This window comes from Grampus griseus (assembly GCF_964374135.1).
Source record: "Grampus griseus genome assembly, chromosome: 13".
Classification (NCBI taxonomy): domain Eukaryota; kingdom Metazoa; phylum Chordata; class Mammalia; order Artiodactyla; family Delphinidae; genus Grampus; species Grampus griseus.
The window spans coordinates 6,486,850-6,499,241 of NC_139007.1; the positions used below are offsets into that span (position 1 = coordinate 6,486,850).

At 38.4% G+C, this 12,392-nt stretch overlaps 1 protein-coding gene across 2 annotated transcripts in view; it reads right to left on the reverse strand.

Annotated features, from left to right (window-relative positions):
- Nucleotides 1–583: 583 nt before the first annotated feature.
- LMBRD1 (LMBR1 domain containing 1) overlaps nt 584–12,392 on the reverse strand; it is a 116,497-nt gene continuing 104,688 nt past the window's right edge. For both annotated transcript variants that reach the window (XM_082669041.1, XM_082669042.1), the window contains exons 15-16: nt 1,289–1,380; nt 584–1,150 (exon numbers count right to left, since the gene is read on the reverse strand). In XM_082669041.1, coding sequence (XP_082525167.1) covers nt 1,043–1,150; nt 1,289–1,380 — 200 coding nt within the window. In that variant the 3' untranslated portion in view covers nt 584–1,042. The remainder of the gene's footprint in view (nt 1,151–1,288; nt 1,381–12,392) is intronic.

Here is a 12,392-nt window from a genome sequence, read left to right on the forward strand (position 1 = left end):
TGCCAAACATGAAGGGTGTGGAGGTCTATCCAGAGACAAAGAATGAGAGCAAAGTGACACAAAAATTAAGAGAGAGATGAACTGAATGGGAGATGGTTGTTAATTCCTAAGTCTTTTTCAGAAACTTAATGGTGTTCTACTTCAAGGATCAAAATATGTGCTTTTCATGAGTTCTAATTTGCCTGTGTTAGTAAACTAGGATCTCAGTATCCAGAATGCCTTCAAAATACCCTATTGATAGTACATAGCTTTCCCTATATCTTTTGCAAATTCTAAATCTTTAGAATGAGAAAATATCTTTAAAGCTAAAATATGATGTCATGTATCTTAAACTGATCAGTACACTGATTTTTTTCAGGATTACTTATTCTTGACAATATTCCCATTTATGTTGGAATACAACTTTTGAGGTTATTTATAACAATGTATATGCCTTAAATACTGTAGAGGTGATAAGATATCTAATGGACTAATGTCTGAACAATATAATACACCTTGGCACACCAAGCAGCCTGAAATCTGTTCATGAAATCTACTTCAATGGCGCTAGTGATTTAATGTAGAAAATAGAAAACAAGCTGCATAGTGGAATAACATTTATTTATCAGCTATATTGTGAATATTATTTTTCAACAATCAGATATAGACACTTGAAAATTCCACAGTACTCTAGAGACCCAAAGGCACAGATACAAGTGATTTATTATGTTTTAAAAAAGTGACCAAAGGGAATATTAATTCTGGAAGATTTTTAATCAATTCAACACTATCATACACTAGAGGAAAAAAAAATTTCCACAAACATTCCCTCACAAGGCTGGTACTTTTATATTTACATAGTATTATTATAGCAATTTAAAATGTCAATCTATGATACAATAATGTTACTTCAGAAAACATAAAAAATATAGTTTTTTTTTTTAATAGCCATGCTCCCATTTTTGATGAAAGCTAGTCAGTTCACATCCTAATGTTAGCTTGACACTTTACAAATGCACAAGAGATGCAGAGTCAGCTTAGTAAACCTGTGCAACAGAAGCCGTCAGACAGAGGGTTCCTCATCACTCAGGTCTGAGTCAGCCTCATCTACCCCCTCAATGACCGACTTCTTCCCTTTACAGCAGGAGACAATCAACCCAATCACGAACACCTGCAAATGTAAACGAGCTGTATGTTACTTCTCAAACCTGAAGTCATCCAGAAAGCACCAAATTTAAAACCCAATAGCATTGCTGTGACCAAAACAGGCCACTAATGGTCACAGCATCCCTGGGACACCTGTACTTACCCCAAGAAAGGCCCAGTTACCAAAGTAGTAGGCGGCACTAAAGAACCAGAACTTGTGAAGGAACAGGTAGGTCCGGGTGACAGTACACTGATCTATAAAAGCAAATAAAGGACTAGGGTGAGGTAGTTTCTCTCTTGAAATAGACTATTAATACTTGACCTAAAAGGTTATTAACCAAGACTAATTATCAGTGTTAGAGACAAGATTGAAATCTAGGCCTATCTCCAAAGCCCACTCTTGCAATCACCTTAATATAGTTTAAATTATCAACTAATATGACATATTTTTAAAAGTGAATGCCACCAATGTAACCCCAGCTCTTAGGTGTAAAAAATTATATTGGCTAGTTCAGTGTAATTGAAATAGAAAAAGCATTTTAACCTGGAATGCCAGACACATCCTAAAACAAAACAAAGTTTTCCTGATGAAGAATGAAGAAAGTAATCAGATGTGGTTAGCATTCTTTTCTAAGAATCCAACTGAGAGATTTTTTTGAGCTTTTTTTCCTTTTTAAGAATGCTATTGAAAAAATGGCCGCTGCTTATAAAGAAATACAGAAAAATCATTATTTACTGATTTGCTTACTGTCTGAATTTTAGACAGCATTATAGCTTGAATTTAAAAAGAAATCACTTACTTTTCTCCTTCAAAAAAACAAAAAAAGTAACTTTTAAAGAGAAATCAGCAGACTGGTTACTTGTGTGAGACTCCATACTATTTTATCCAAATACATTGTTTCCATTAGTTTACGAAGTCCTTTATACATATATCTAGTAAAGGAAGTCTAAGGAAATACTTGTTTATGAAAACCACTTGTCCCATGGATTTCTGAAAAGTAGCATTAGGTTCTATTTTATCCCAACCCTCCCCTCCCTTCCCCTACAGTTCAGCATGACCCTCCGGATTGCTCAATGCCCAGCTGGACAGACAGCCTCTGCTTCTGGCAGGAAAACATGCCATTTAACAGAGAAGCACCTTCCTCTCACGAGCAGGACAGCAATTTAATGTGGATCCTCTGATCCCCAAGGGCCCCCTTCGTATTCCTCGTTCTCTTTCTCAACACAAAAGTCTAAGAGGAATATTCCAAGCTTCCTAAGAAAAACCAAAAAGGTATCAAGCAGCAGGGGAGGGACAAATGTTTCTCTCCTGTCCTACAGTCCCTGCCCCCCAGATCACGGCCTCACACCAGGCGCCAGAGCTCAGGCAGCAGAGACGCCTCCCTGCAGGAAAGCCACTGGTCAGCCACTCTGCCCTAGAGCAAATTCTCCCCTCGATCACAGAAGGTGCTTCACAGTAATACAACGCACTCAATTTGCCACTTTTTCCACTGGATTGGCCTGAATATTCCACAGTACCCATCAGAATACCTGGCATTCATATTCAGTGTGACTGCTGAAAAACTAAGCTTTCTAAAAAGGGGATATTTTACTTTAAAATCATATTGCTAAATAATACATTTTCTAATTTCGTTTGACTAAAATCTGAGAAGATTCCAAGGATGTCAAAACAAGATGCTCTGAATATGCCTCGAAAATTAAAGTATAACTTAAACGTCCAGCACGACAAAGCAAGTCCAGGCCCTGGTCCTGACAGACTTGACGTCAGGTATCATTTGGTCACTTCTCTGCCATGTGAACGGGCAAGTCTGAACTACGAGACTCTGCTTGTCATCACACTTCCTGATAGGCTCATCCTGAAGACCAAGCGAGGGTTGCAGAGTGGCAGTTAATGTCCATTTTCTTCTTCAAGATATACTAAGACCACGATAAAGAATAAAATTTTCAAGACCTCTCAAATGGTGCCAATAAAAACTCATCCTAAGATTTTAGAAGATTATGTGCACACCAGCAGTGAGGAAAATACTCGCTTAGGTAGTAGCATCACGACTACTCTGTACGTGTTCATTATTCTTCTGTCTCTACAGTCAAAACAGATACAAATGAATCTGGTGAAATTTAAATGTGTATAATTCAGTAAAAGGATACCTGCTGCACAGCCATATACCTTTAAATAAAAATAACCAATTTGAAATGAAGAACGGAACGGGCTGTAAAAAATGCCTGTTCACAGTTATTTTAAAAACATCCAACAGTATCTTTCATGGCTTAAGCATTACATGAGCTCTACTGTACAAGTACAAACCTGTTTTTTTTAAATAAATTTATTCATTTATTTATTTATTTTTGGCTGAGTTGGGTCTTTGTTGCTGCGCCAAGGGCTTTCTCTAGTTGCAGCGAGAGGGGGGTACTCTTTGTTGCGATGTGCGGGCTTCTCATTGCAGTGGCTTCTCTTGATGCGGACCACGGCCTCTAGGCACGTGGGCTTCAGTAGTTGTGGCGTGTGTGGGCTCAGTAGTTGTGGCTCGCGGGCTCTAGAGCACAGGCTCAGTAGTTGTGGCGCGCGGGCTTAGCTGCTCCGCGGCATGTAGGATCTTCCCAGACCAGGGCTTGAACCCGCGTCCCCTGCATTGGCAGGCGGATTCTTAACCACTGCGCCACCAGGGAAGCCCACAAACCTGTTTTTAAAAAGTTATTCAACCTTCTCAACATTGCTAATGCTCTAAACTTAAAAAACAAAAAGTTCTATTACCCATTTCCATACCTAAAGGTATTTGGGGGGTCAGAACTTGAGCGAACCAGAAATTTCAAGGCCAGAACAGGGATTACAAGACAAAGGCTGAGCTGGCAAAAGCAGGTAGGATCAAATCACTTTTCCCAGGGGGTCTAATAATCCACTCAGTGACATTTCAAATTGCTATACCTGCTGATTATTTTCCCCACCACAAAAAAACATATCTTAAATGTTTTTCCTATCACACTATTTTACATGTTTACCACTTTCAAAGGCTGGAGATTTGATGCAAGCCTTCTAAAATAAGAAAAAAATGTACATCGTTAGTGTTCTGCTTTGTTGTTGAAAAACTATGTAACAGCTTTTATAGTTATCTTTATATGTATATGTGTCATTATATTTATATGTGTATAAAGGGGCATATGTCCACAGAGGAATTTTAGTTAATAATCCCCATGCATATATTTTATGTTTGAGTGTTAACTCCACACTGAATACACCATCTGCCACCTCCCAGCTGCCCACCTGAATCATACATATCTGGGAGATCTAGAGAGGTGTTTCTACTACTATCTAAAAAACTACAGTAAGTATTTCGAACTTGGTTCGGCCTTCAAAGTAAATGTGAATTCCTCAATTTAGGGAGTACATTCTAAATCCGGAATTGTTCAGGAGACTGCTGGCTGTTATTCCTCACAGGGACACATAAACTTCCAATTACACCAAAGAGTGCATGTTTACAATGAAAAGCTAAAAATAGGGGTTCAGACAAAATTTTTTCTTCAGACAAAGTGGCCATACAGTAAAGATCAGGATTAAAAGAGCCAAGAAAGCACCTGGAGCGTATGAATAGAATCAAAATCCCGCTTCTACCATCCTCCCCCCATCTGTTCTCACGCATCATCAAACTAGATGCGAAACTAACAGAAAGTGCAATTAAACTTGTTTCTCATGTAACAGCCGCCTTTATAAATATACCTGATAGATTTTATACTACTTATTTCTTGTTTCTTTTTAGACCACTGGTTATGTCATTGTTAATGTATGCTGACTGCCACTAACATAACTTTGCTCATTAACTATAATAAATAGCACCTTCTACTTTAAATATATTTTGAAAAACAATACTTAGCGCTGATTTAAGCCACCATTATGTCATCACCATGTTACACCTTCACTTGAAATCAGCTTAGAATTAATTAACTCTATATTTGTACTTTACTTATAAAACATATCCTTATGTTACATGTGCATACAGAGAGAGGGCATTTGGGAAAATTCATGTACCACAGAGAATTTTAAAGCAATTTCTTTGTTTGACTAGTGACAAAAAAACTGGGAGAAGATTGGACTATTTGGAACACCACTTCCTTTCTCATGGTTGCCCGTGATCGTGCTAACTTTGGTTTCTGATTAGGGTCTTGCTACTATTGAATACAATAGACATACAAATCTTAACTGGAAACAGGCTAAGGATCTCAGGCTTTATTGTGATATGATTAGGAATTATTTACCAAATGGTTTTAACAAAGGGGATAACATGAGTGCACTGCAGGCTGGCAGAGGGAACTGAGCTTAGGAAGAGGTTCATCAAACCAGGAAACAATCCAAGTGAAAACACGAGCTGTCGGGATGAAAGGAAGGCTGGATCTGAGCTTCTGGGGAGTAAAATGCCAGTGAATTACTGTCAAATGGATTTACAGCATGTGAAATATATACGCACAAAAAGATCTGAGCAACCAGCAACATATATCCAAATAAGGGAGGGCAGAAAGAATTTAAATATGTAATAAAAACCATAATTGTATCCTCATCTGAAACTTAACAAATGGCATACAGTTTAATAATGTTTTGTTAAATCTCACTGCAGGAGCTGGGTAAAAGGGAAAGAAAGAATTGGTGAACATCAAAAATCACAGAAATTCTAAAGGAAATTCATTTATTATATGTTATGGATATATAAATTGTACTGGGCTAATAAAGATAGCACTTGCCACATGTTTTGTACTAAAGAGTAACTTTTTATAGTGACTATTTTAAGAACCAGTATCATCTGTGTTGAGCTCTTATTACATTTAACTAAGTTTAATGTATTTCGAAGATGCTAAAATATGTATTGCTCTATTAAGAAAGAATGCACCTAATTTCATTTGTCTTGACCATATAAAAATAATTGGCCATATCCAACTTATAAAAGAGAGTTACAAAGGTAAGCATTAGCATAACATGTAGACACAATCTTAAACTGTATTAGTAAACTCTAAATTAATTACATTTACTATTACTCTTTTTTTTTTAGTTTTTTTTTGTTTTTTTTGTTTTTGTTTTCCGGTACGCGGGCCTCTCACTGTTGTGGCCTCTCCCGTTGCGGAGCACAGGCTCCGGACGTGCAGGCTCAGCGGCCATGGGCTCACGGGCCCAGCCGCTCTGCGGCATGTGGGATCTTCCCAGACCGGGGCACGAACCTGTGTCCCCTCCATCGGCAGGCGGACTCTCAACCACTGTGCCACCAGGGAAGCCCTACTATGACTCTTAATTGTCCAAGATAGTAAAATATAAAACAACTGCTTTCTATTACTTTATCTTTTTCATAAAATGATAGTAATTTAAGGGGTATAGCAGAAAATATTAGAGATAGAAAATTGAGATTTGGTTCTTGAGTCTGCCACTTATATTTACTGTGAGATTCTGGAATCATTTAACTTCTAAGTATCAGTTTCTTTCTAAGTGTCACTGAGATAATATCTACTTCTGATGGATAGTGATAAGATAAACTGAACTTCTGAGAATTAGAGAGAATTCTACATGTGCTTAAAAAAAAAAAAAGGTTGATGTTTTAGGAGACAGCATCCTTAAGCAAGGATCTATAAAAAGTGGCTGAGAAGTTTTACAAAATCACCTGGCCTGTCTTCAGAGTGGTCTCCGAAGAACTGAGAAACCTTACACCTAGTTCACTTCAGTGTACTGTCCTAGCTGAACTGTCATCAACACAATCAAAATGTCACCTAGAAAAAGAACTTCGACAGTAAGAGACTTTCTGGATCTCAAGCAAAACCCAAGAAAAATATGCTCTGATCAATACTTAATTTTCTGGTCTGCACGGTAACCTCACTTGACAACAGACACAATACATAAGGCTTTCTCAGCTGGATGATACCAGCCAATGTCAGTGAGGCCCTCTTCTGACTCCAGGCCCACCTAGAAACTACGTGACTATAAATCTGGTTTTCCAGATTCCTTCCTCCATGGAGAATTCACTAGCCCCGAGCCTCTAGTTTCCTTAATGGTTATACTTCCTATGGTAAATTAATAAACTTCCATCTGGCTAAAAGTTTAGTTTCCTCTCCACCTATCTGGAGTCAAATACACATGCTGGAGATCAAGCAGGATTCTTAAATAATAATTCTATCTCATCACTCTAACTTCAATATTGCTCTGCCCATTTGACGGGTAGAATTAAGTGGAATGAGGCTATCAACACAGTTATTATTTGTCAAGTGAAAGATTATAAGTTCACAGTACTTAACCATGAAGGACTACTTTAACTTGTTGAACACAAAGCCTTCTGGTTCAAGAGAGTAGACTGAACACAGTCATTTGTTTCCTGTCCTGTTTCCCAGGACCTCATTAAATTTACGGAGCAGGAATAAAGCCAGGAGCAAACTTTTTTTTTTTTTTTAATTTATTTATTTTTGTTGTGTTGTGTCTTCGTTTCTGTGCAAGGGCTTTCTCTAGTTGCGGTGAGCGGGGGCCACTCTTCATCGTGGTGCGCAGGCCTCTCACCATCGCGGCCTCTCTTGTTGCGGAGCACACGCTCCAGACACGCAGGCTCAGTAGTTGTGGCGCACGGGCTTAGTTGCTCCGCGGCATGTGGGATCCTCCCAGACCAGGGCTCGAACCCGTGTCCCCTGCATTGGCAGGCAGATTCTCAACCACTGCGCCACCAGGGGAGCCCCAGGAGCAAACTTTTAACAGCAAAGAGAATGGGAGGAAGGCCACCCAGTGATGGGAGACCTCAGCAATATTCTGGAGGATGGAACGCCACATTTAAAAGGTCTCCAGTAAAACAGCTGGTTTCCTTCTCATTTACTTTAAATATAACTTAAGGATCAAGAAACCCCAGTCATAAAGTCCCCAGTGATGAGGGTTCCCAGGTTCCTGATACTTAAATACAAACTAGCATAAATATGAATGAATCGTCAGATATATACAGAAAACGATCAGCATGAGGGGAAAGAACAAGATAAACAGAAATGCTCCACGATGAACTGAAATGTAATTTACTTAAAGGAAACAAGGAAACGATTAAGAAAAATGTTTAGTATCTTCACATATTGACGAGGATATTACATCCATAAAACAAAGATGCTTGAAAAAGAAAAATGAGACACATAAAGTACCTCAAAGAAAGTACAAATCTGTTCCATGAAATAAAGAATTCAGGGTATAGTTTGAAGATAAAGCTGAATACATATCCAAGAATCTAGAGCAAAATGGTAGGCTGAAAATACCAGATATGAGAGGAGACAGATGATGAACTGAAGATATCCAGCAACTAATGAACAAGAGCTCCCCAAGGGGAACATGGGGAAAACAGAAACTATCAAGTTAACTTCAAAAGAAGAAATAGACTGGCGCTGGATTTCTCACCAGTCAAAAATGAAACACAGATGGTGTAATGCCTTTAAAGTTCTAAAAGAAATGAAGCCTTCCGTAGAGTTCTAAGCACAAACCCATCAATTCTATCAATTGGGAGGATATAATACTTTTCAGATATACATTTTACGCAGAGCATTTCTTTTCTTTAACTCTAGGTAAACTAAGAGCTTTGGGAAGGAAATCAAGAAAGAAGATATTGTTTCTAATGCATCAGAAGTCCAATGAACAGAAATTATAACATTAGAGCTGAACAGCACAATTAGAAAGCAATTAATCCAAAGAAAAGGGGTCAGTATGTACTTAGAAGGAAGTAAATATGATGGGTTTCCTCCAACAGATAAAGTGAGCAGGAAGCGACAAGACACTAGGTAGATATCAATCTTATGTTACTTTAAGAACATTTTTTAACAAGAGAAAGAAAAAAAGGAACAAATTTTAAAGGTGGTTCAATTCTACAAATGCTGGTTGAACAAGGCAGAAAAATATACATATCTATATGTTTTCTTATCCTCAAGGAGCTTATACGTTCCTATAAAAGGGTAGGACAGAGATAAGATACATAGATGGAGATAGATTAAGACAGAGTAAGGTCATGTCATCAGAAGTATAAATGCTATGGGGATTCAAATGAAAAAAAGAGAAACGGCACACATGTTTGGAGATTCAAAAAAGAAAGTCAGGTTTGAAAGAAGCCTTGTAAAATGGCCAGGATTCTGACTGACAAAGATGGGAGGAGATGGGTAGAAATTGGCTGTGACATTCCAAGAACAAACAGTAGAAAAGCAAAGACGGAAAAGATGGCCACGTTCAGGAAGTGTATGAAAAAAGGCTGGAAACATGCAGGACGGGTTAGAGAGTGGAATCCTTCAGTCCTCGGCTGAAGTTATCAGATGGTACAGGGCAGCACTTAAGGTTCCTGGTGGAGGAATGCCATTGTCAGAGGACTTGAGAACAGCAGTTTCCACAGTGTGGTTTGCAGACCAAAACCGTCAGAAAATTCTAGGGCCCCTCCTCAGATCCACTGAATCAAAAATTTTGCGATGTATTTCGCAAGCATTCCAAGTGATTCTGATGCACACGAAACTTCGATGACAATTAGGCTAACAGCACTGTGTAGTGTGGATCAGAGTGGACCACTAGTTAAAAGGCTCAGCAATTCATCTGACATGTCATTTAGGTGAGACGTGAGGGTCACTATGGCAACAGACTCTGCATCCCTTAGCAACTGATTAGCTGAAGAGAAAGTGAGAGAAGATAACTGTGCCATCATTGAAGAATGATGGTAGTAAAAGAAATAGTGAAGTCAGGACATACGGTCCAAGACCTTATCTAATAGTTTGTACTTCCCCAATAATTATTCATTTTAAACATTTTTATAAAAGCACATTACCAAAATAAGAAGGCTCTGTATATTATTTTCATATGGTTGATAAGTCTCACTTAGGACTACCCACAGATTAAGCTAAAATGCTAACATCTTAATTCCGCTTTCTCCCTTGACCCTGCACACCACACCACAAATACACACGTGCTTTCAGCCATAAGGGAAATCTAATGAAAAAATGTGCGGTAAACAACGGTAGACTGAGAAGTTATTAGGTTTCTTATTAGTTCTCAGTTTATGATGGAATACCAAGAACAAAGTCAAACAGGTTCAAAGGGAAAAAAAGGACAGCCTTGAAAGTTGCAAATAGATTTTAAAAGACAATTATTCTAGATATTATCAAATATAGAATATAAAATATTAAGCACTGTTTTCTAATTAAAACTCTAAAAACACACACATAACCCCTTTCTCATATGCTATACTCGACTCCTCAGCAAATCCCACTGGCTCTACCTTCAAAATCTATCCAGAATCTGACCACTTCCTGCCACTTCCACCACCACCATAAGCTCTGCCTTGGATTCCTGCAAAAGTTCTCTCAACTTGCCTTTGCCCTTGGTTTATTATGGTCTATCTCAGGGGCTGGTAAACTTTACCCCAAAAGGATACATTTAGACCGTTCCTTGTTTTTGTAAGTTTTGCTGGAACACGGTCACGGCATCTGTAACGTACCGTGTACTGCAGCTTCTGTGCTGCAGAGGCAGAGCTGAGCAGTGTGGACCCTACTGTAGGTCTCACGGAGCCTAAAATACTGACTATCCAGTCCTTTAGAGAAAAAGGTTGCCAGGCCCTGGTCTACATATCACATCAAGTCATCTGCTCGCAACCTTCTAGACTTTGCATCTGAGCGTAAAACCTGAAGTCCTTAACCTTGATGACGTGCCCTTCTTCTTCCACTTCCAGTCCCCCTCCCCCACCCCACTCTGCACCTGCTGTCACCTTGGTCTGCAGGGCTTCTCCCTTGGCACTTTATTTTTCTCCATAATGCTTACCGCCTGACATACTTATTTGTCTCCTTCTACTAAGTAAGCTCCATGGGGACAGGAATATTTGAGCTTTGTTCACTGTTGTGTCACTAGTACCTGGAAGAGTGCCTGGCACATACCAGATATCAATATAAACATTTATTACATGAAAAAGCAAGGAAGAATAGATAAGAAAACCTAAATGATCATATGGAATCCTGGAAATTAAGAGGTTTATAAACGTATTTTAGAATTTCAAGACACACAGGCTTTGATTCTCAGTATTAGAAAAAATGATTATGTCAATATCTTCCAAAGGTGTTCAAATTGCAAAGGCTGTTATTATTGTTGTATCCCTCAAATAAACAGGATAACTTTCTAAATAAGGCTATCAAAATTATCACAATTCTAGGTGACCTGACTTCTCCTCATCTTTAGACTAAATCTAACTGTCCTTAACTTTCCCATCCCCACCTCCAAATTTACAGACTATGAGACAAAAAGACCATATAGTGTTTTTTTTAAAGGCCCCATGTGCTTGAGTCTGAGGGAAAGGATTACATATATTCTCCTGAAGTGGATCTTCTTGCTACAAAATTCCAGAAAGCTAAAATTAATTAGCTTCACTTAACATGGGGTAGGAAGTATTAAATTTGAAGTCCATATTCAAACCTGTCTTTTAAATCCACACAGAAAAAGTCTGGTACCATTTTCATTTCAAATTACATTTATGGACCACCCACTTGGGCACACAGCACCACAGGAGACATTAACAAATACTGTCATCACAAAGCATCAGTGTTCCTTTTTAACCTCAGGCCATACAGCTAAGTTTCTAATGAAATCCCTTGACCAGCTTCATTTTCAGCCTCTTAAAATTGGCTTTCCTTAAAATGAGCTTTTTATTTATAACTGTATACCAAACATCAAATGTAAACTAGTGGAATAGCCTTTAATAAAACTAGTTTTAAACAGTAGTCTCTCCTGCAAAATACATTTTTCAATTAAAAAAATTTTTTTTTATTTTTATTTTTTAATTTTGCTTACAGGCGAAAGTATTGGTAGGTAAAAAAAAAAATCACCTGAATCCACTGTTAGTGATTATGTAAGTACTTGAGCACTACTGCTTAGTTACCTTGACTTATAAAATCTCCTGGAAACTCAGAAGTTAGAAAGAAATACTTCATATTCTGGGAAAAAGATGTTACCAAGAATTCGAGAATTACATTTTCTCAGGGAATTCCTTGGCGGTCTAGTGGTTAGGACTCTGCGCTTTCGCTGCTGAGAGTGTGGGTTCACTCCCTGGTTGGGGAACTAAGATCCCACAAAGCCATGCGGCATGGCCAAAAGAAAAAAAAAGGAAATACATTTTTTCAAAGTCTCAGTAACTACCCTCCCCCCACTGCTACCTTTCAACAAACTGGAAGGAAAAAAGTCTTCTCTATAATCAATAGCTGCTGGGCAGACGCATGCCACTATCTGGTCTCTCACTGTTTTCATCCTTTAAAAGGCTTAACGGTGT